Genomic DNA, 19,083 nt, shown 5'->3' with positions numbered 1-19,083 from the left:
CGAAAGAGTGCACTTGATCCACCGAACCTACGACGACATCGGAAACTTGATATCAAAATCATCCTTCCAGAAACGCGGAGACCTGGTGAATTGTAGTAGCAATACATTATGATCGTTATGTTCCGTAACCGGACTGAATCCATCCACCGAATACTTCGTCTATGTCTCAATCACCAAAGCATCAGATGCTGAGGCACCCCTCCATGACCACCATGAGCTTGATTCAGATGTGCGTAGCATTCCGTGCTGGTCCCGAAGACTGCCATACACACCCAGCAGAGGTGCGACTTACACCCTCCGCATGTCATATGATTGCATCCGTCCGTCTTCTCGATCCGCGTCGTACATTTGGGGCAGTCTTTGATGTTCAATTTTCTCTTCAGTTCCTCGAGAGCTTTGTAGCCTCCCGATGCAATGTCTTTGTACTCGGCACATGTTTGGCCGTCATGCCGTGTATGGCAGGATGTGCATACGGGCACCAGACAATTGGGACACATGTAAGCCGGAGGCTTCGAGTTTGAGGCGGGAGTGCAGCGATAGATATATCCGCAGTCTGGCTCGGGGCAGTAGTGGAAGGCGTCGGGGCGACGTTGGACGTACTCTTCGAAGGACGACTTGAGCACACTTTCGAAGACAGAGGACGAGAGTCGTTCCTTCAGCTCTTGTAGTGTGAATATGGTCGGGCAAGTACATCCATCACCTTGGCACTTGACTTGAAAATCGGCTTTGCTGGTTGATGCCGCAGATTTGCAGCTGTCTTCAAAACACTCGAGGCAGTAAGTGTGCATGCATGAGGTTTGAACAGGGGTTTCTGCCTCACAGAAGCAGATCGGGCAGTCCCCTTCCGGCGAAGATGGGTTTGCGGCGCTGGCACGGATTTCTATACCATCTGCGCCATTCAAGATCGCCAAAGCCATTTCATATTGTTTCTTTGTACCACCAACTGTAAGCCTCTTCGATACCACGTCAAGGACGGCCACATTCTTGCCCAGAGCTTGTTCAACGTACTTGAAGCCCCCTTGGACCATGCGCGAAAACTGATCGGGTTTGAGGTCGATCTTGTAGCTTGGAGACGATTCTTCTTTGAGCGCTTCGCTGATCTGAGTAACAGCCTGCTGGTATTTCTCGAGAGGTCCGTAGAAGCAAAGCTGGCATTTCGCTTTGTCTCTGCGGACAAGTATTCCAAGTTCTTTCTCAATCGCCTTGACTCTCTTGTGTGCGCTTCCATTAGTCCTAAGTGCTGATGTCCAGATTGGATCTTCGCCATTCTTTAGGACAACTCCCTGCGAAATTTGATCAAGCGTTTTGCGGGCATTGGCCACTTCGTTGGGGTTGTCGCCCTCAACCTTTAGCACTGTAAACCCTGGCGGGCTATCCACGTACACATGACATGCCAGATGTCGTTCTCTCCAGATCTTTCTTTCCTCATCAAATCTGGTCTCCATGGCTAAGTAGAATGGCGTTTGAATCTTAATCTTGGTTGACTGCTTCAGTGTTACAGTCAACTTTCCCTTCTCAAGGATAGAAAGCTGCTCGTTGTTGAGTGAGCATGCCGACATAGCATCTGCCTCATCCTGAAACAAAGCTACAGCCTTTACCCGTTTACCCATGGATATGGGCTCAAGATAAAAGTTCTCCAGCCGGCCGTGTTTTTCCAGAAGGCACCGAACTTCGACACTGACTTCTGCATCGGAAGCTCGGTAGCTCGGGCGTGAGGGTTCAATATGTCGTGGTTTGTCATACGACGCTCGGATGCTTTCTTCAACATCAGTACGTGTCGCAGGGCCAGGCACGTCGCTTAAGGTAATAGTCCACGCAACAGGGTTGTGCGAAAATCCGCCTCGCCTCCATCCAGTGTCAGCTTCCTTGGCTTTAGAACATTTGACAGATTGACCTAGAACCTTGTAACGACCGTCGGCGAATTTCTGGGCAACTCGGTCCGCGATACCGCCATTTCCATAGTTTACCCAAACACTTCGCGTAGCTTTGTGCCAGGAGACGGAGACCTTTCTGCAATTCGACCGCTTGCTATGGATTGGGTGTGGCGTTGCGCTGAGGTCGGACTGCTGCTGCTTGAGCCTGTCGCCGAGCTCTTTCGCAAACGACGGGTCTTCCACTTTGACTAGAGCTTTCGTCTCTGACGGCAGTGTACCTTTTGGAATTCGAACACAATCTATGCTGACATTGAAGCCGAAGCCACCAAGAATCTCGACTATTGTTTCAGGCTGGATCCCTGGTTTGAGACCAGTTATGCAAGCACAAGAGTAGTCTGTTGGGAGAGAAACTTTGAGGACATGGCCGGTTTCGCTGAAGGAGACCAGGGCGCCTGAAAGATCTCGAGTAAAGTCGTCTTGGCCTTCTTGGTCCTACATTGTAGGTAATGTCAGTATCAATTTCAAAAGACAAAGCGACCAAGTGATGTGGTACTTACCTCGTCCTCGATCATCGCGAGATCATGGTTGCCTGTCTTCTCAGCCTGATGGCCACCTGAAGTGTGAGAATATGGACATGGATCATTTCGACAGCCTCCTGCGCTCCCGAAGAATTTGCAAGGGATTGTGGCACGGGAGTCTGATTGTACTTGAGCAGTAGAGCTGGCACGAGTCGCATCTCCGGTATTTATATCGAGCCGTTCGATGTCGGCAGATGTTGATGCAATCAAGTTGACGTCTTTCTCGCTGTTTGCGGCCCGCTCGTGGGAGAATCTGCAATGGTCCCCGTTTCTACATCCTCCATGTGCAAAGTAAAAACACGGCTTTGCCTTTGTCGGTGCCATGGAGAACTATTTCGATAGCGGCAATGGCCTTAGACAATCGTTGTTAGTGCCTGGAGCAGGTGGAGACAAAAGTTTACGCGTCCATATTATTGCGTAGATGCACAGCCACATTTAGATAGCGCTAAGTTCACGTGACTATGGTGGCGCAGCTGACGCCACATTCGCACCACAAAATCATCCATCACATTGCAGCATGCATGGGCTCAGAGATCTTTGGGAACGACAATTCCAAACATGAGTATAGTCCTGCGATGGAAAGACTGATAGATATCGTAAAAGGCTTTTGGTTGAATTCATCTATGGAAGGTTCGTTATCAATCTCAATGGACCTCCTGTGCTGGCACCCAGCTCCCGCCATCATCTCTGGTAATCGTACAATTGGAACTCGCGCCTTGCCAAAGTTGTGAGTTTCTGGCAACGGCCCCATAATCAACGCCGGCCATGACCTTGAACTCCGATACTCCATCATCTACCACAGCAGCTTTCTTGTCCATCCAAACTCGACGACGGATTTTCCGATGTTCTCTCTCCAACCTCAAAATTACCCACTTAATCGTCATCAGACTCGACCATGTCCACCGACGTTCAGGATCCTCAGCAAAACCTTCCTCGCTAACCACTTGCTGCAAAGCCCGGTCTGTCGCTGCCAGTAAGAGGCGCGCCATGTGTGGGCTGCAAGCGAGTAGTCGACTCAGAAGCTTCATGCGAAAGACCGCTGGTCTGGTCGGTGTCGAAGGCATCGAAATCAAAGAATGAATTAGTGGGAAGTTGGTCAGGATGGAGGAGAAATCCTGTTCCGTCGAGGTCATTGACAATCGCTGCGCCAAAATCCGGAAAAGATTGCACATTGGCAAGAGCGTTGTCGTCGAGAAGGAGTGAAATATCGTCAAGGTCTGGAAGACCTGAAGCAGGTAGCTGATCCCAAGGTTGTGTCTGGGACTCGATGGGAATGCTGGCAGGCTGATAGCCCAGGTCTCCGGCTGACACTGCAGGTCACACAATACCACAGCAGGATATTGTGCCATACCGGAGACGGTGGGGAAGCTTGAGAGCGTTGCCATCGAATCAGAAGTGGTCTGTTCAACTTCGGGATGTTCGTGGATGAGGTTGAGTTGAGGAGCGAGGACCGGGGATTCGTGTTTCATGGGAGTCGAATCTTCGGATAGAACCAGGGTTGGATGACTAGACTCGGTATCCGAGCAGTCGTTGAATGACGAGGGAGTGAAAGGTGGTTGAGTGGAAGATGCACGCAAGTCGTGGGACGGTGTTGCATCCTCTGCGTCGTCGAGGTCGATTTTGGGGGGTTCGGCGGGGACTGGCAAAGGGAAGTCTGCCTGGACACCGAATCTCGACTGATAGCGATCCAGGAGTTCCCGGAGAGCGGCATTTTCTTTCTCGATCCGGATCTGCCTGGCCTCGAGTTCTGCCACTGCAGCCTTTTGCCGTTGTCGAGACTTGTCGGCTGCTCTGCGGTTTCGGAGAATTCTCTCATTCTTTCTCTGTTCCTTCTCCTCCGCCGTCTTGGCTCTTTTTCGAGGCGGGAGTATTTGTTTGATTTCCGGAACAGGCTGTCCCCAAGCCTTCCTCTTCTTCTTCTGGGGTTGGTCTTGGGGAGGTTGGCTGGCCTCCTTGCCCTCGTCTGACAAGGGAGGTGGCGTCGGATAGCTGCGACTGTAGCCCGCTACAGTGAGGGAAGCAGGGTCGACAATATCTGTCGGACCAGCCATGTTGGTAGGATGGGCGGTGTGTTTTTGCGCGAATGACGGAAGGAGGAGCGATTAAGATAGATGGCAAGTTGGTAGAAGGGATTAGGTTGTTGTTTATTACGGTGAGGCCCAAGAGACCACGTATCCTCAAGGCCGACTCATGACTGCTCAGGCCGAGCCATGCCAGTATAAAGTGGAGTGAACCATCAAAGGGAGATTAACCAAGGAAATTCATGCAAAGGAGTCAGAAGGTGAAGAAGAAAGGTTGGTGATGAGGTCGAGTTGGGTGAGGGATTGAGGAACAGGCACCTGGAATAAATAAGGCCAGAGTGTCGAATTCGGGGGACGCAGGGGGTGTGCTCACCAAACATCCACACCGCAGCCTCAGCAAGGGGGTTTCGGGTCCAAGCCTCTACACGAGCCAGTCGCATCTCGTCTTCTGGCTCATGATCCTATTTCTGGCCTCCACTCATGTCGCCATCATCCCGCCTTCAACGCAAGCCCCTTGCCTCAGTCCACCTCGATGTTGCCTCCTACGCGAGTTCCTCCATCCTCAGCTCAGCCTTCGACTCGTCAGCCGCACCTCCTTGTCCCACTCTTGTACGCCGATGCACATCCGATCCTGCTGCTTTGGTCTATCCGTGGCTTCAGGAGACACGCAGCTTGTTCCAGTCCTACATGAGAGGAAGCTACCAGTGTCTCTCAGTATGCAGGGGAAGTTCTCCACAAGAGCAAGAAAGGGACAGACACACAAAGAAGCCCGAAACCTGTTACCACATGGAAATATACTACGTGTGGCTGGATCTCAGCATACGTCCGATCCAGGCAGTATCGTATTGCCATAGTGAGAGTGCTGACTGCAGCTCTTCGCTCCCCGTATGATAATCTCTATAATCTGACTCCCTGCAGACGTCCCTTTAGGGCGCGGACTGTACGCAACCAATCAGACACTTTAGTTGATTCTCTTCATGCTCTCGATGATGCGTTTGTCATGTTGTTGCTATTTCCTATCCTCTACCTTGAAGGCTGATGCAGAAATGGGGTATCATTGTAATCGACTTTTTCCTTCCCTGGCCGCCTGTCAATCATGATCTGTCTTCCCATAACACCTGCCCGATATATGCCTCGTTTTGTCAAGGCCGCGAGTATGCCATGTCCTTCCAGTTTTGGTCTGCAAGTGTTGCCATACCTGGATATGCATCGCACACCTCAACATATGCCTCAACATATGTGTTGACTGCCCCAGATATGGCCGTCCTCTTCCCGGCACATCTTCGCCAGACCAAATATTCTCAGATAAGGTCAAAGCAAAGACTGCATCAGCTGTGTTGAAGACTGACAGGCGCATCCAAGACCCGTTTCTTCATCCAATCACGGTCCTCGTAAAGCTTCTCCTGGTAGATCTCGTCCACAAGATCGTTAACCATATCCTCGACGATTTGCTCTTGATACCGCTCACCGATAGGGCGGGCATTGGGGTGTGCAGGGCCGTCCTTCTCATATCCGTACCACCAGGGGCCATCAAACTTGCACTCGACCGCTCCACCAGTGTAGTGACTGATCGCTGGGTAATAACCTAGCAAGCCGTCGTCCACATCGCCATGCCCACCGGTGACGGCTCGACTACCCTTCTCAATGTAAGAAGCAGGTGGCAGGAATGCAAAGAGGTGTTCCCAGACCACGCCATGGTATTTACCATTTACCCAGAGTTCAATCTTGCTACCCGGCAGGGTTCGTAGGTGTGGGAGGTCATGGTTAGGATGAGTCTCGGTCAGGAGGTCGTATTTCTTGCCAGTTTCAGGGTTGACGGATTTGTTCTTTGTATTCAGCGTTGGCCGGCTGAGATCATGGTTGGGCGTGTACTCTGGACATTCGAAGTAAGTCATACCTTTGTGGAGAAATGGGTTGCGGTCGCGGATGATGTCGTGGTCGGAGGGCATGGGGCATCCGAACATCGGACTCAGGGCGGAGCGGATTGCAGCTCGAGCATTGTGCGGTTTCTTGACAGCATCCTCTTTACTCTTAGGCACGTCGCCATCTTTGGGTTTTGATCCGCCCTTAGCAGATTTCTTCCCTGCGCCTTGCTTCTTCTTCATAACCGCCGGCCCGCATTTGAGATCCGGATATTCTGACGGGTTGTAGGTTCCCTCCACCACCTTTTTGTGTACCTCCAGCGACGGTAGCGTGATCATGAGCCCAACAACATCGCCGGGGGACAAGTCGTCGGGATCTTGTGCGCCTTCACCCTGCATATGGTACATCATGGTGTTGAACCGCACGCTGCCATATTCCTTGGATCTCCCACTCCTCAGGATAACTGCATATGAGTAAGCATTGCCGCCCAAGTTCTCGCTCCAGTGGTGTTCACGTCTACAGAAGCCCACTCTCAACCCGCCTCGGCTCGTTGACGTTCTGTCCAGATTCTGAGTCTCCGCAAGTGCGCGATCTGGGGCTTCTCGACCTGGCGGGGCAATGCTGATGACCTTGGCTTCGAAGAAGAATTGTCCCTCCCGGGCAAAGACATTAGCCCTTGTGGTGTAGCTACCGAACTCCCCACTCTTGCCCAACATGTCCTTGGTGAAGACATTCTTGAGATTCTCGACGCCACATTGAGGGTGATTCTCGTCGCTAAGGCGGGCGTAACGCGGAGGAGGCTCGTCGGTGTGAAAATAAAAGGTGGAAGGATCTCGCTTCGCGCGAATGTAGTAGCGCTTCTCTTTGCTCTCGACGCTGTGTCTCAAGGTTAGAGATTCCACACGCTTTACGAGAGATGAAAGGGTCTGTACTGTGTCCCGAGAGTGTAAAAGTCGGTCTTGTCACCATTCGGGGCTATCTTAGAATGGTCAAAAATCTTCGGAACCTCCTTCTGGTCTTGTAGGAATTTGGAGTCGTTGGGCGCAATGTAGGTGGGAAGCGCGACAGGTTTCTCATCTTCGATCCGGTCGATCTTGGCCGAAACTTGTTCCTTGAGCTTTTCGCTTGGTTTTTTCTCCCGATGGCCACGGCCTGAAGACTCGTCCATGCCGGACTCAGGCTCAGGTTCTGGCTCAAAATCAGGGTCGGGCTTAACTCTCTTTTTAGGGAGAAAGGGGATTTTGAAAGTGACCTTGTCGCGTGTCGGCATTGTGACGCCGCAGTCTAATAGAGCACCTGTCGGAACGGATAAACTTCGGGCCGAAGTCAGTTATGGAAGACGGAGTTTGAAAGGGACGAAGGGGGTCGCATATTCGGCCCCAGTCGGTATTCCATTTGTCGCAAGCGTCCTACGCCGTGTACGACAGAGACTCACAGGCACTGTCCCGCTCTCCAAGGCAGTGCCAATGGAGTCTCCTCTGTCCTGTCACTTCATTGTTTCATCAGCTCCCCTTGAGCCACCCTCCCAAAAAGCGATACGCGGCCAGTACGTCTCCTACAGGACCAGTGTCTCGTGCGAGCCCAACGAAGGTTAAGAACCAGCCTTCCACCATCCACCTTGCTACAAAACCAGAAATCGCCAAACCAGTGGCAATCATGTATCCGCAGTTGAGTAAAATGAGCAATGCTTCGATATTGTTGAGGAGGACCGCCCAGCCCACGTAGTTTGTCGCTCGAAAGGCAAATCCGAATGAATCGCTTTCCTTTGTCTCTGTTGGCCAGATGACCAACAAAATGGGAAACAACTTTGTGCAGCTGGAAACTAATAGGGCCGTGCTAATGGCGCTGGGACTGGCGTGGCTTGTGGCAATGGTCGGTCGAGTGTTGGGGGTTGAGCAGGAGACCGTTGTGGGCGTCGCATCTGCGAGGGCCTGCTCTTGCTTTTTCTGGTGGGACACGAGCATCCGGACCATTGCTCGGATGATGCCGTGTTGGGCAAACGTCGCAAGGACATTCATGGTCAAAAAGAAAAGATATTGTGCCAAGATGGGCATCTCGCTGAGCCGAGAACCCACGGCAGGGCCTCCGTTGGCTGCATTTGATTTCTCAATCCTGGCCCAAGTGATATAGACGTCGAAGAGGACAAGCAGTGTACCCAGACGCAAGATGCTGGGGTCGAACTTGTCGTCTGAGCGTCCCAACCTGTTGAAGAGAAGATGGCGGTAGACCTACCCACTTGTCAAACAAGGCATGTGAGAGGTACAAAGTCCACTCACCTGTGGTTTTATCAGCACTAGATCGATGAATAGGACGACAAAGTCATGTTCGACATATTTGTCGGCGAAACGTTTGCAGTTGGGACATTGTGTCAGGCGAACGCCTTTGCCCAGAGTTCGGTCATCTGCTTTGCTGTAGACAGTGTATAGCTCCTTGACTGGAGTACTGCATGTAATGCATATGGGCATGCCTGCCTTGGACACGACTGAGCGACTCCGGGTAGTATTGCATCAGGGGAATGATGGACACGAAAGGATGAGGGTGGATTGTCAAACGTTCGGGGATGCATGTAGTGCTATGCTGTAGAATAGTGGCTAGGCGCTGAGGCCTTAGTGAGTCGAGAGGGCAACTCTGCCGACACCAAGCGAAAATCCCAAAATCCCCATCGTCACTTTTTCCCACTCAACCTGATCCGTCAACATCGAATTTGTCTGCCTTCAAGAGTTTAGGATATTTTCGCACAATGTTCTGGATGCGGCTTAGGGATGTCTGCCTCGTGCTACACTTGCAGGCTTTCTCTCTCGCACAGTCAAGCGACCCACGAAGAGAATCCACTTACGTTCAGTCTCCCTCACGCCTGAAATCGGCTTGCATGATTGGCTCGAAGAATGATCCCTTTCGGGTATAGAGGAACTTTGTGAGTGGTAGCATTCAGAAGCCCTTTTCCTTTCTATTCCTCTTTGGGCAGATTCCGCGAGAAAGCCTCGCTGTCAAAAAGCAAAATCGAAGAGGCTGTGATGGCGCAGCGCGAAGCGAGCTTCGTATTCGCGTTAATATAGCAGGTAACGCCAGGTAGGGTTTGTGACGGAAATGGATATAAGTGTTTTTCCACATCCTTTCTCTTGCTCAAACATCTCGAGTGTCGCCGTCTGTATTCTATCTCTAAGCTAGTTGTCACATCCCGCCATGGTTTTCATATACACGTATCGCAAAATCAGAGCCTACCGCGCCCGCAAAGCCGCTGAAGCTCAAGCTCAAAATCAGATATCAACCACACCACGCCTAGAGTCATCAAGCGCGCCGAACAACCCAAAGCCTCCAACCAACAACCCCAAGAAGACAAAACCATGCGCGCAATGCGTACAGGAAAAGAGCAAAGCCCGCAAATACAGGTGGAAACTCCTTTTCTGCCTGCTCCCAGCATTCTTTGTTTCCAGTCTGGACTTGACCATAGTTGCGACCGCATTACCACAAATCGCTTCCCATTTCAGTCAGTACCATTCTTCCCCTCCAGGATTGGCCAGCTTCTCCCGTGCAAGACACTGATGGAAATACCGCAGACAAGTTTAACCAGCTAAACTGGATTGTTACTGCCTTTACTCTGACGTCGACCGCGTTCATCCCCGTATTCGGCCAGTTAGCAGATACATTTGGCCGTCACGTCACCTTACAATTTGCCGTGATTATCCTCACCATTGGAAGCGTCCTTTGCGCTGCTGCTCCGGACTGGGCCGTCCTCCTCCTCGGTCGTGCACTGCAAGGCATTGGCACTGCCGGAATCGGGAATGTCAGTATGATCGTTCTGGCGGATTCAGTGTCCCTGAGAGACCAGGCTGTCAACACAAGTATTTTCCAGTTGTTGAACGGAATTGGCTACAGTAAGTTCAGACCCTTCTTGACGAGTGCGCCTCCTATTTGAGCCTTGTGGAATGTACATTTGGTAACCTCACTCTCTCCTCTCAGGCGTTGGTCCCATCATAGGCGGGTATCTGACAAACTCGAACTGGCGGTACTGCTTCGTTCTAGGCGCTGGCATTGCCGTGATAAGCATTGTCACCATCTTTCTCCTCAGAAACGACCTCAAAGCAGGCAAAGTCTCGCTCTCGCACCCTCCACCAAACACCAGCCGCTTCCAAGCCCTAACAAGCGGTCTATCGACACTCGACCTTGGTGGCATCACACTCTTCATCTTCGGAGTCGGTCTCATTATCTTGGGAACAGCCTGGGGTGGTTCAACGTATCCCTGGTCTTCCGCCGCCGTTCTCGCACCAATAATCATCGGTGCCATTCTCTTCGCACTCTTTTTGTTCTATGAAACGCACCTTTCTTCTCCGACCAGCTTCCTGTCCCGCCACTTACCACGAGGCACCGTGCCCATGATTCCATCCTCGATCCTCTCCTCCAAAGACGTCACTCTAGTCTGCTTCATCGCCTCCGGCACCGGCGCCGCTCTCTACAGCGTCTTCTACTTCATCGGCATCTATTTCAGCCTGGTTGAAGGATACGCAGCTTCCCACGCCGGTACCCAGCTCTTGTACTACGTTCCAGGTATCGGAGCTGGCGTATACATAGCAATATTCATCTGCAACGTATACCCTCGGCAGACATTCCCGCCCCTCCTCATGGGCACCATCATCGAAAACGCCGGAATCGCCGTTCTTGCCTATGCCGTGAAGGTGAAAGATGCGACACTGGTCAATGTCATGATGGCGATCGCCGGCGCCGGCACAGGCATGCGCTTCATGCCTTCAAACCTACACTTGGCGGGGATGTTTCGCGACAGGCTGGCGCCGGTATACTCGCTGCTGCGGTTCGCATTGCCGTTTGGGGGGACCCTCGCGCTCACGATCATGGGCTCGGTGTTCCAGAACCAGATGAGCCAGTACTTCGGGTCCGACGCTGTCAATTCCGGCAACACGAACAACAACGGCACATCCTCGTCCGTGGGCTTCAGTCTGCACAACCAAGCGTCCCTCGACCTGATCAAAAACTTGCCCCCGGCCGAACAGAGAGCCATCCGCTCACAAGGCGCTACCGCGACTATGTGGGCATTCATCTCCATCCTGCCGATCCTGGGGCTGAGTTTGCTGGCCAGCCTGTTCTTGGGGAACGTGTGGATCTCGAAGAAGAAGAGTAAGGGAACCCCCGCCTCAGCGGACCACAGTCCCAGAGACGCGGAAAAGGCAGGAGGCGAAGGAGCTGAAGGGCCCGAGAACGTCCGCGAAGACGGCCTGTGTCGCCGGCACGCCGCTGCCGCCGCTGCCGCCGCGGAGGATCCATCCACGGCGGCGGCGGCCGTGGAGAACGAGGAACAGAGAAACGAGGTCGAATTCGTCAGCGAAGTCTTCTTAATCGCTGTGGTGAAGGGCGACGTGCGCAGGCTGAAGCGGAAAGGTGCTTCAGAGAACACCGGATCATCGAGTATTAGCACCTCGCAGGTGCGCGGAGGAGGAAGCAAACATGGAGGGCAAGGGACGCACTTGCAGACGAAACTGGACGAAGATGCATAACACAGCCATTGGCAAGATTATCCAGAGCTGGCGCTGACGGGAGGACATTGACACGAATTTCTGGAGCGGACCTTCTGCGTACATGATAGCATAGCGTACGGGCATGGGTGTTCTTTCACGAGCGGCTTTCTTTAGAATCTGTATCAATAGACGTTTGTCAAATCTACATTCGATTCCATCGGCTGTACATGGCCTGTCAAAATAGCTCTACTGTACTGGTTGCAAATTCGCTAATCAGCAATCTTCTTCCCATCCGCCCACGTGGGCTTCACCGTCCGACAGACGCTTTCGTAGTCCAGAAAGACGCCCGTCTTGTGGCCGTTGTCGAAAATGCCCGGCGTCGTCCAGAACATGGTCCAGTTCGTCGCCGGGATCTTCCACGTGCCCCTCGACCTCTCAAAGTACCATTTGTTCACGGGATTGTCCTTTCGACTCCGCCAGCAGACGCCGTTGGGGAAGCACGTGCGGACCATGGCGTTGAAGACGATGTCCGCCACCCCGCCTGCCCCTTGGGATTTCTTGAGGACGGCAAACTTGTCGAGGTACGGGACTAGACGGTCCGTGTCGTCGTCTGAGCAACCCGGCGGGGTTTCCCATGTAAGGATTGCGCCGCCTTCGTATTCCCCGGCGATGATCACCCCGGCGATTCGATCATTGACGCGTTTCAGATATGCCTCCACGTCGAGCTTGCGATTGAAAGAGTCGTCGACAAGGTACGTAAGACGCTCCAAGTCGATCCGGGGGTCCGTCAGTTGCAGGCGAGGCTTCGACGTAGCCGTCCAGGTTTGTGCCTCTGGATTGGGCAAGATAGTCAGTGGCATGCCCCGTTTCACAAAAGTCGAAGTCGTCACCGGTACTGAGGATGCGTCGTGCGCCAGTCTGCCTGTGGGCAAAGATGACGAATACGCCGGTTTATCAGTCAACAGATTATGGATCAAGGGGTTCTTCTGCCTTCTCGTCCCGACACCCGACACTCCGCTGTCGTTCAACCTGGCACTGTTTGCGGCTTCAAGCGGCGTGGTCAGCAGTCCGGATGAAGAAGGGGGAAGCATTTTTAAAGCGTCTCGAAACAATTTTAGGTTCGAGGCATGCTTCTGAGAAACATTCCCTTCAGTTGAGCTTCTGAGTTCCTCTTGCAAAGCAGCATATTCTTGCTCCAGATTGACGAAAACGTGCCTTTTGTCAATAGACTTTGTGCTCGGGATTGACCCAGTCTCATCAACAACGATGATTCTGTCCAAGGATATCTGCTTGCGCGCCGTCTCGAGCTTTTCAGCCGCTGGCTTGAGCTGTTCGCTGCCTCCAGGACCAGAGTTGTACCCGGAAAGTTCTCGGGTCAATGCCAGGAGAGCCTCGTCAGCTGTGATAGAGACGGCCTGTGACTGTTCCGCGGAATAAGCCACTGGAAGGACGATTGGTATCCTGCCACGCCTCAGAGGGCGTGTCAACAGCTTTCGGAGGAAAACTTGGGGCCTGCCGTCGGTACCGAAACTCAAGAGATTGTCAAGTACTCTTGCCCCCGAAGGGTGAATCGCGTCGATGGCAGCAACAAGCCTATCCGCAGCCTGAGAGAGGTTTGCTCGTGTTGCTTGCGGACTTCGCTCATGAGGTACCTCCAAGACGACACAAGGTGCCATGCTGAGACGGGAAAGAGAGGATAAGGTCTGGGCAATGCCCTTCACAATCTCGTCAGCCATGGCATTGATGTTGCTGACCTTGACGAGGGCAACATGTAGGGTTTCCAGCTCTTCAAGCGTCGAATGCTGTCCATTTTCATACTGCTTAAAGACCGGGCTCTCCTCCATTGCTCTGCTTCGACCGAGTAGATCTCCGGCATTGACCTGAGGTTGTGATCTTGGCGGGGCATGTTTTTGCTCCGGAGCAGCCTTTGTCGGGCTCTTAAGCCGAGATATATACGCCTTTGCATCTCTTTTGGTAGCTGCCGAGCTCAACAGGCTGGTGAAGAACTCTCTGTTGGCGAGACGCTGTCTGGCTCTCTCGGTAAAGGAGGTTTTCTGGTCATGCTGCGCGACCTCTGGGGCGTTGTTCGACGCAGTATCATCTGTCCGTGGAGCGGGTTGAGTAGAGTAGGAACGAGGACGGGATCGGGAGAGAAGTGAAGGCGAACACGGGTGGGAGACGAGGTAGGCCTTCAAGGCTTCAGCTGCGACGTTCCTGCATGTAAACTGTGAGGGATAATGACTCCGAACTGAACTCAGGGCGGTGTGGTTCATGTTTCCACAGGGCAGTCGACAAGAATGAAGCACCAACGGCCAAACAAGGGCATAGCAACGTCACCTGGGTAGATATCCCGCCACGGGGTATATATCACGGCAACCCTGCGCAGATTTTCACCGTGCAGAATTCATGCATCGAGGGGGAAAATTTTGTGACGCTGATGGCCCAAGCAACGCAGGATACTGCCATGTTGAGCGAGGCCGCAGCCTTCACCGCCCTGGCCAGCTGCCGAGATGATTGGTTTGGTGTCGTTACCCCTCGGCGCCCAGGGGGAAAATCATCTGCAGGCGACTTTCTCCAATATTTCTTTTTATCTTGCCTGCGCTCCACACATTCAACGCGCCCCTCGCACTGAGTCCCGAGTGTCGCGCCCTTTCTCATGCCTCTAGGGATGGGAAAATGGCTTCTGTTTGCCATTGATCATTGTAAATGCTGACCAAGTCGTCGCTGCACCTCTGCAACCCGTGTTCTCCCGAGTCTCAGGGAGAACTCTCAGCCTCGCGTACGCGTTGTACGATGTAGATTCGTCGAGTAGTTCAACTTTGTCAGCCTCCGGAATGTCTCCGCATGCCCATCTGCAACTGACGACGACCAACGTCATGAGGGACAACGGGGAGAAACGGATGAGGCTGGCTCCTTGCACGGTCCGTATCAATTGACATCTCACAGGTATAAATGCAACCAAGATACCTGGTACAAGTAGGTGGAAGAATACATTTGAGCACACTACGTCGCGAAGTCGCAACCTCTAATTCCTAGCGCACTCGAACTTCAAATCCACATCGATACTTCCAACAAGATGGCACCTCAATTGGCTTGGCTAGGCTTGGGGAATATGGGCAGGGTCAGTATATCTCTGTTGACTTGCCATTGCAAGATGCTCACTCCCAAACCTAGGGCATGTGCAAGAACTTGGTAGAGAAAGGCAACCTATCCAACCCGCTGATCATCTTCAATCGCACCCCGCAACGAGCCCATGACCTCGCCGCAAAGATAGGCCACGCGACTGTGGCTTCCTCCGTGCAAGAAGCCGCCTCGAAAGCAGACATTATATTCTATTGTCTCGGCGACGACCCAGCCGTGCTTTCGACCCTCGAAGAGGTCCTCAAAACCGATGTCAAGGGCAAGCTGATCGTGGATTGCAGCACGGTCCACCCTGAGACCACGGCCAAGGAAGCAAAGATGGTAGAAGAAAAGGGAGCCAGCTTCGTGGCGTGCCCGGTCTTTGGAGCACCGGCCATGGCCGATGCCGGCCAACTGATATGTGTCGTGGCGGGTCAACCTGACGCCGTGCAAAAAGTGCTCCCATACTGCAAGGGCGTGATGGGCCGGGCCAATGTTGATTTCTCGGGTCAAGAGCCGAGCAAGGCCACACTCCTGAAGATCATCGGCAACACCTTTGTCTTGGGCATGGTCAACGCCCTGTCCGAGGGGCACGTCCTGGCCGAAAATTCCGGACTTGGGGTGGACGAGCTCCACAAATTCATCGAAGTCATGTTCCCGGGACCATACACGGCCTACTCGAGCAGGATGAGATCCGGTGACTATTACACGCGGGCGGAACCGCTGTTCGCGGTGGACCTGGCACGAAAAGACGCAAGACACGCCATGGATTTGGCCAAGAAGAGCGGGTGCCGGATGCGACAAGTCGAAGTCGGGGACGACTATTTGAAGACTGTCAAGGAGACGGTGGGTGAGAAGGGCGACATAGCCGGTATTTACGGTGCCGCAAGACTGCAAGGGGGGCTGAAATTTGGGAATCAAGAGTAGTTCGATGTTCTCGGAAGTGGTGCTGAGGTTGAAGCAGTCGGTGAGAGAGTGCAGGATTAATGAGCCAGGCTTAGAGAAAAGATGCACCGATATGTGTGTATCTATATGTACCAGGGAGGTCTATAGCCAGCTGGCTATGAAGCGAAGTGGCTCCTTGGGCAGACGAATGCCAGATGTAAGAGATTGGGCAGTCTTGATACACACTGTCCTGCAAAGTACGAAAAGTCATGCAACCACATCTCAACAGGTGCATTGTGCATCGCATCACAGCGTATTACAGCACGTCGACAGGTTTCACAACATCGACTCTGCGTGAGTTTTGCGCAACGGGATTGTGCAGTCTGCAGACAGCCCTCTCCCTACCTCTGCCGTCACTATTGGTACTACTACTCCTGGTTACTGGTCACTATCTATTTAGGATATTAGGATATCGTCCAACACCTCACTCTTTTCCACCGCTCCATTTGATACAAGGACATCAAGTAACATTAACGTTGTCATTGTAAAATTGGATACCGCTTGCGCCCTTTTTGCTTTCCTAGAAGACGTTATGGGCATCATCTAAGGCCCTACCCTTGCCAGCTGTAGGCGTAATTGGGCAGACAGTGACCATTTTGGCGAAATAACAGAGTGGTGGGAGCAATCTATAGTTACAACCCCATATTGTCGTGCAAAGCTGGCGGTTTGGCGTACGTAACATCTACCGCTGATTTGCCCGCCCATCGGCTCGCTTCAAGGTACAGCCCAGCACCCATCCACGCTTACAGTTTCGCACGTAGCAATGGTCGAAACCTACTTGGGGCAGCTGAGCGAGGGCTTAGCTGGTTAGCATCTGGGCATTTGGGTACCTCAGGCCTTATCAGGGAGACACAAGCGAACCCTCCCGCTCTCTGTCTAGACTCCCACGTGGTGCTTCCCTTTTTCTCGATACTGCATCCGAAGCGAGGAGCTAAAGGCCGTTTTCACGAAGGCTGAGGCCCCTCTGCTTGGTCCCTGGCATTCGTGTGGCGCACGTCCTCGAACCTACCAGCCATCATGGCGGTGATGAAATGCCTTTTCTCCAGAACCTTCATAGCCTGGACCGTGTTGAACTCGTCATGAGACAGAAGGTGAGTCGAAGATCTATATATGGCTCGTTTGAGACGCGTCCAGAGCGCCAGAGGGCATCTTCCCAATCCCCTACAGCCGCTGTCACTCTTTTCGTACACCAAATCTGCTTCATAGGTACAGACCAACACCAGAGGGAATCATGAAAGTTATCATTATTGGGAGTGGACTGGCAGGGCCGGCAATGGCCCTTGCACTCAAGCGACACGACATTTCCTGCAAAGTCTTCGACCTCCGCGACGAGACCGCGTTTGACGGCGGCTTCGTGGCGCTGGCGCCCAATGCGCTCCGCGCCCTGGACCGAATCGGCGTCTACGACCGCATCCGGGCCCAGGGCTGGAACTACGAGGAGTTCCGATTCCTCTCGTCCCGGAACCTGAGTCGCATCGCCACGGTGCTGAACGGCAGCGAGGCCAGATACGGATACAAGGCGCTGCGCGTGTCTCGGGGCATCGTCCGGCAGACGCTGGTGGACGTGCTTCGCGAGCGGGACATCGAGCTGCACCTCAACGCCAAATGCGTGCAGATTCAGGAAACCGACCATTCCACGGTCATCGCGACCTTTGCGGACGGGCGCACTGAAGAGGCCGACTTCTTGATCGGCGCCGACGGCATCCATTCCCGCGTCCGCAAACACCTCGACCCCGATGCCGTTCCCACCTTCAGCGGCCAACTCGGCGTCGGCGGGTCCCTCGCCCGGTCCAAGCTGCTCCAGCCCGGGCAGGAAATGTACATGCCGTGCTTGATCCTGGGGAAGTTGAACTCGTTCATGTTCATGCCCTGCACGTACACGGGGGACCGCGTCAGCTGCTTCGCGACGGTCGAGGCCCAGGATCGGAGCCGCGAGGAATGGGCCCAGCTCCAAAAGGACGAGGCGGCCCTGTACAAGATGTTGCAGTCGCACCATGAGAACGAGACGTGGCCCGACATTGTCCGCGTCGCCTCGCAGGGGGTCGACATGTCCTCGCTGTCCCTATGGCCGTAAGTTGGATTCATATTCTCCCTTCTGGCCATCCCGGCAATAGTACTGACATTGACTGCGTCACAGCTATTACAAAGTCCCCGAGTTGAGCTCCTGGTCAAGCAGCTCGAGCAGGGTGATTGTCATCGGCGACGCGGCGCACGCCATGCCTCCCACTGGCGGGCAAGGCGCGGCGATGGCGTTTGAGGACGCTCTTACTCTGGCCGACACCCTTGCCCTGCTGGACAAAAAGGAGTCCGCCCGTCATCAAGACCTGCTCGCACAGTGGCAAACAACGAGGAGAGACCGCGTGAAGAAGATCCTCGCCTTCACCTCCAAGGGCGGCGACATGCGAAAATCGTCGGCCAGCACGTTCCAGCAAATCGTCAAGGAGTGGGTCATGTGGGCATACTTCCTGTTCATCGGGGAGGACGCCGGTCTGTCGTGGATCTATGAATACGACACGGAAAAGTTCCTGGCTACTCATTGAGTGGTGCTTTCTTTCTTTGCTGGCATCTAGGGGATCTGGAAAATGTTCATACCACGTCCACGGCAGTAGGGCTACACGATGTGGTTCTGGTGATGTACTATGTTATAACAGTTGGTGGCTGTCTGAGTCGCACATTATGTATCAATACTTCGTCCCGAGCATTCCAGAAATGACAAAACTCGAACCACTTCCCTCTGCCCAAACCGCATATCTCGCAATCCACCAAGACATGGCTGGCTCTACCGGGAGGGCCCGCCTGTATACAAACCAGACTTCCACAGATGAGCTACGTACTTTTCATCGCCCTGTCGTATGTACGTGCGCCCAGTAATACAGCTTCAGCCTTCAAGTGAGTGTGAGCGCACGCAGACTGGAGTTGAGACCAGCTGACTCGCTGGACAATAGTAGGTAGGTAGGTCGAGGCATTCTTCTATATTCCTCCTACGCACCTAGCCGATCTAGAGGGCTCAAACGAATCACTAGCCTGTCTTATTAACTGCACCATCCTAGCACTCCTCTCGTTAGAGCCTAGGAGACCCTGGTGATTGATCCCGGCTCGAGAGCAGTCGGAGTGCCTATCGCCTAACGAGCACAGTTGCGAGCCCTGCGATCAAGTTCGAACCAGTCAAGTCAAGTCCAGTCCAGTCCAGTCCCGCCACCTGAAATCCCTAACC

The 19,083-nt window shown here is 53.3% G+C and overlaps 9 protein-coding genes across 9 annotated transcripts; 4 read left to right on the top strand and 5 right to left on the bottom strand.

Moving 5' to 3' along the window:
* Positions 1-87: 87 nt before the first annotated feature.
* Positions 88-2,795, bottom strand: PV07_03865 (uncharacterized protein). The gene is made up of 2 exons (XM_016390625.1): positions 2,432-2,795; positions 88-2,366 (listed from the first exon to the last, which is right to left on the bottom strand). Exons 1-2 carry the CDS (start codon positions 2,774-2,776, stop codon positions 171-173), a joined length of 2,541 nt encoding a protein of 846 aa, XP_016252527.1. The 5' UTR covers positions 2,777-2,795; the 3' UTR covers positions 88-170.
* A 249-nt stretch (positions 2,796-3,044) lies between these two features.
* On the bottom strand, positions 3,045-4,785 carry PV07_03864 (uncharacterized protein). The gene has a single exon (XM_016390624.1). The coding sequence runs from the start codon at positions 4,501-4,503 to the stop codon at positions 3,097-3,099; it is 1,407 nt and encodes a 468-aa protein (XP_016252526.1). The 5' UTR covers positions 4,504-4,785; the 3' UTR covers positions 3,045-3,096.
* PV07_03863 (uncharacterized protein) lies at positions 4,734-5,420 on the top strand. The gene has a single exon (XM_016390623.1). It carries the CDS (start codon positions 4,954-4,956, stop codon positions 5,362-5,364), a length of 411 nt encoding a protein of 136 aa, XP_016252525.1. The 5' UTR covers positions 4,734-4,953; the 3' UTR covers positions 5,365-5,420.
* On the bottom strand, positions 5,274-7,576 carry PV07_03862 (uncharacterized protein). The gene is made up of 2 exons (XM_016390622.1): positions 7,269-7,576; positions 5,274-7,212 (listed from the first exon to the last, which is right to left on the bottom strand). The coding sequence occupies exons 1-2, from the start codon at positions 7,502-7,504 to the stop codon at positions 5,802-5,804; spliced, it is 1,647 nt and encodes a 548-aa protein (XP_016252524.1). The 5' UTR covers positions 7,505-7,576; the 3' UTR covers positions 5,274-5,801.
* Positions 7,577-7,689: 113 nt separating this feature from the next.
* PV07_03861 (uncharacterized protein) lies at positions 7,690-8,888 on the bottom strand. The gene is made up of 2 exons (XM_016390621.1): positions 8,613-8,888; positions 7,690-8,564 (listed from the first exon to the last, which is right to left on the bottom strand). The coding sequence occupies exons 1-2, from the start codon at positions 8,799-8,801 to the stop codon at positions 7,839-7,841; spliced, it is 915 nt and encodes a 304-aa protein (XP_016252523.1). The 5' UTR covers positions 8,802-8,888; the 3' UTR covers positions 7,690-7,838.
* A 520-nt stretch (positions 8,889-9,408) lies between these two features.
* PV07_03860 (uncharacterized protein) lies at positions 9,409-12,033 on the top strand. The gene is made up of 3 exons (XM_016390620.1): positions 9,409-9,823; positions 9,894-10,211; positions 10,297-12,033. The coding sequence occupies exons 1-3, from the start codon at positions 9,520-9,522 to the stop codon at positions 11,841-11,843; spliced, it is 2,169 nt and encodes a 722-aa protein (XP_016252522.1). The 5' UTR covers positions 9,409-9,519; the 3' UTR covers positions 11,844-12,033.
* On the bottom strand, positions 11,965-14,213 carry PV07_03859 (uncharacterized protein). The gene has a single exon (XM_016390619.1). The coding sequence runs from the start codon at positions 14,075-14,077 to the stop codon at positions 12,074-12,076; it is 2,004 nt and encodes a 667-aa protein (XP_016252521.1). The 5' UTR covers positions 14,078-14,213; the 3' UTR covers positions 11,965-12,073.
* Positions 14,214-14,665: 452 nt separating this feature from the next.
* On the top strand, positions 14,666-16,285 carry PV07_03858 (uncharacterized protein). The gene is made up of 2 exons (XM_016390618.1): positions 14,666-14,925; positions 14,979-16,285. Exons 1-2 carry the CDS (start codon positions 14,881-14,883, stop codon positions 15,849-15,851), a joined length of 918 nt encoding a protein of 305 aa, XP_016252520.1. The 5' UTR covers positions 14,666-14,880; the 3' UTR covers positions 15,852-16,285.
* Positions 16,286-16,903: 618 nt separating this feature from the next.
* PV07_03857 (uncharacterized protein) lies at positions 16,904-18,598 on the top strand. The gene is made up of 2 exons (XM_016390617.1): positions 16,904-17,939; positions 18,007-18,598. The coding sequence occupies exons 1-2, from the start codon at positions 17,101-17,103 to the stop codon at positions 18,407-18,409; spliced, it is 1,242 nt and encodes a 413-aa protein (XP_016252519.1). The 5' UTR covers positions 16,904-17,100; the 3' UTR covers positions 18,410-18,598.
* Positions 18,599-19,083: the final 485 nt, after the last annotated feature.

The sequence above is a fragment of the Cladophialophora immunda genome, assembly GCF_000835495.1.
Source record: "Cladophialophora immunda strain CBS 83496 unplaced genomic scaffold supercont1.2, whole genome shotgun sequence".
Lineage (NCBI taxonomy): Eukaryota > Fungi > Ascomycota > Eurotiomycetes > Chaetothyriales > Herpotrichiellaceae > Cladophialophora > Cladophialophora immunda.
The sequence above is the reverse complement of the archived record's forward strand: the minus strand, read 5'-3'. Positions and strand labels throughout refer to the sequence as shown.

Coding starts and splice junctions, on each gene's coding strand:
- PV07_03865 (XM_016390625.1), bottom strand. CDS start 2,776: ATGGCACCGACAAAGGCAAAGCCGTGTTTTTACTTTGCACATGGAGGA. Junction 2,367..2,431: donor TCGCGATGATCGAGGACGAG/GTAAGTACCACA, acceptor CCTACAATGTAG/GACCAAGAAGGCCAAGACGA.
- PV07_03864 (XM_016390624.1), bottom strand. CDS start 4,503: ATGGCTGGTCCGACAGATATTGTCGACCCTGCTTCCCTCACTGTAGCG.
- PV07_03863 (XM_016390623.1), top strand. CDS start 4,954: ATGTCGCCATCATCCCGCCTTCAACGCAAGCCCCTTGCCTCAGTCCAC.
- PV07_03862 (XM_016390622.1), bottom strand. CDS start 7,504: ATGGACGAGTCTTCAGGCCGTGGCCATCGGGAGAAAAAACCAAGCGAA. Junction 7,213..7,268: donor TTTTACACTCTCGGGACACA/GTACAGACCCTT, acceptor CTTGAGACACAG/CGTCGAGAGCAAAGAGAAGC.
- PV07_03861 (XM_016390621.1), bottom strand. CDS start 8,801: ATGCCCATATGCATTACATGCAGTACTCCAGTCAAGGAGCTATACACT. Junction 8,565..8,612: donor TAGTGCTGATAAAACCACAG/GTGAGTGGACTT, acceptor ACAAGTGGGTAG/GTCTACCGCCATCTTCTCTT.
- PV07_03860 (XM_016390620.1), top strand. CDS start 9,520: ATGGTTTTCATATACACGTATCGCAAAATCAGAGCCTACCGCGCCCGC. Junction 9,824..9,893: donor ACAAATCGCTTCCCATTTCA/GTCAGTACCATT, acceptor GAAATACCGCAG/ACAAGTTTAACCAGCTAAAC. Junction 10,212..10,296: donor GTTGAACGGAATTGGCTACA/GTAAGTTCAGAC, acceptor CTCTCCTCTCAG/GCGTTGGTCCCATCATAGGC.
- PV07_03859 (XM_016390619.1), bottom strand. CDS start 14,077: ATGAACCACACCGCCCTGAGTTCAGTTCGGAGTCATTATCCCTCACAG.
- PV07_03858 (XM_016390618.1), top strand. CDS start 14,881: ATGGCACCTCAATTGGCTTGGCTAGGCTTGGGGAATATGGGCAGG. Junction 14,926..14,978: donor GCTTGGGGAATATGGGCAGG/GTCAGTATATCT, acceptor TCCCAAACCTAG/GGCATGTGCAAGAACTTGGT.
- PV07_03857 (XM_016390617.1), top strand. CDS start 17,101: ATGAAAGTTATCATTATTGGGAGTGGACTGGCAGGGCCGGCAATGGCC. Junction 17,940..18,006: donor TCCTCGCTGTCCCTATGGCC/GTAAGTTGGATT, acceptor ACTGCGTCACAG/CTATTACAAAGTCCCCGAGT.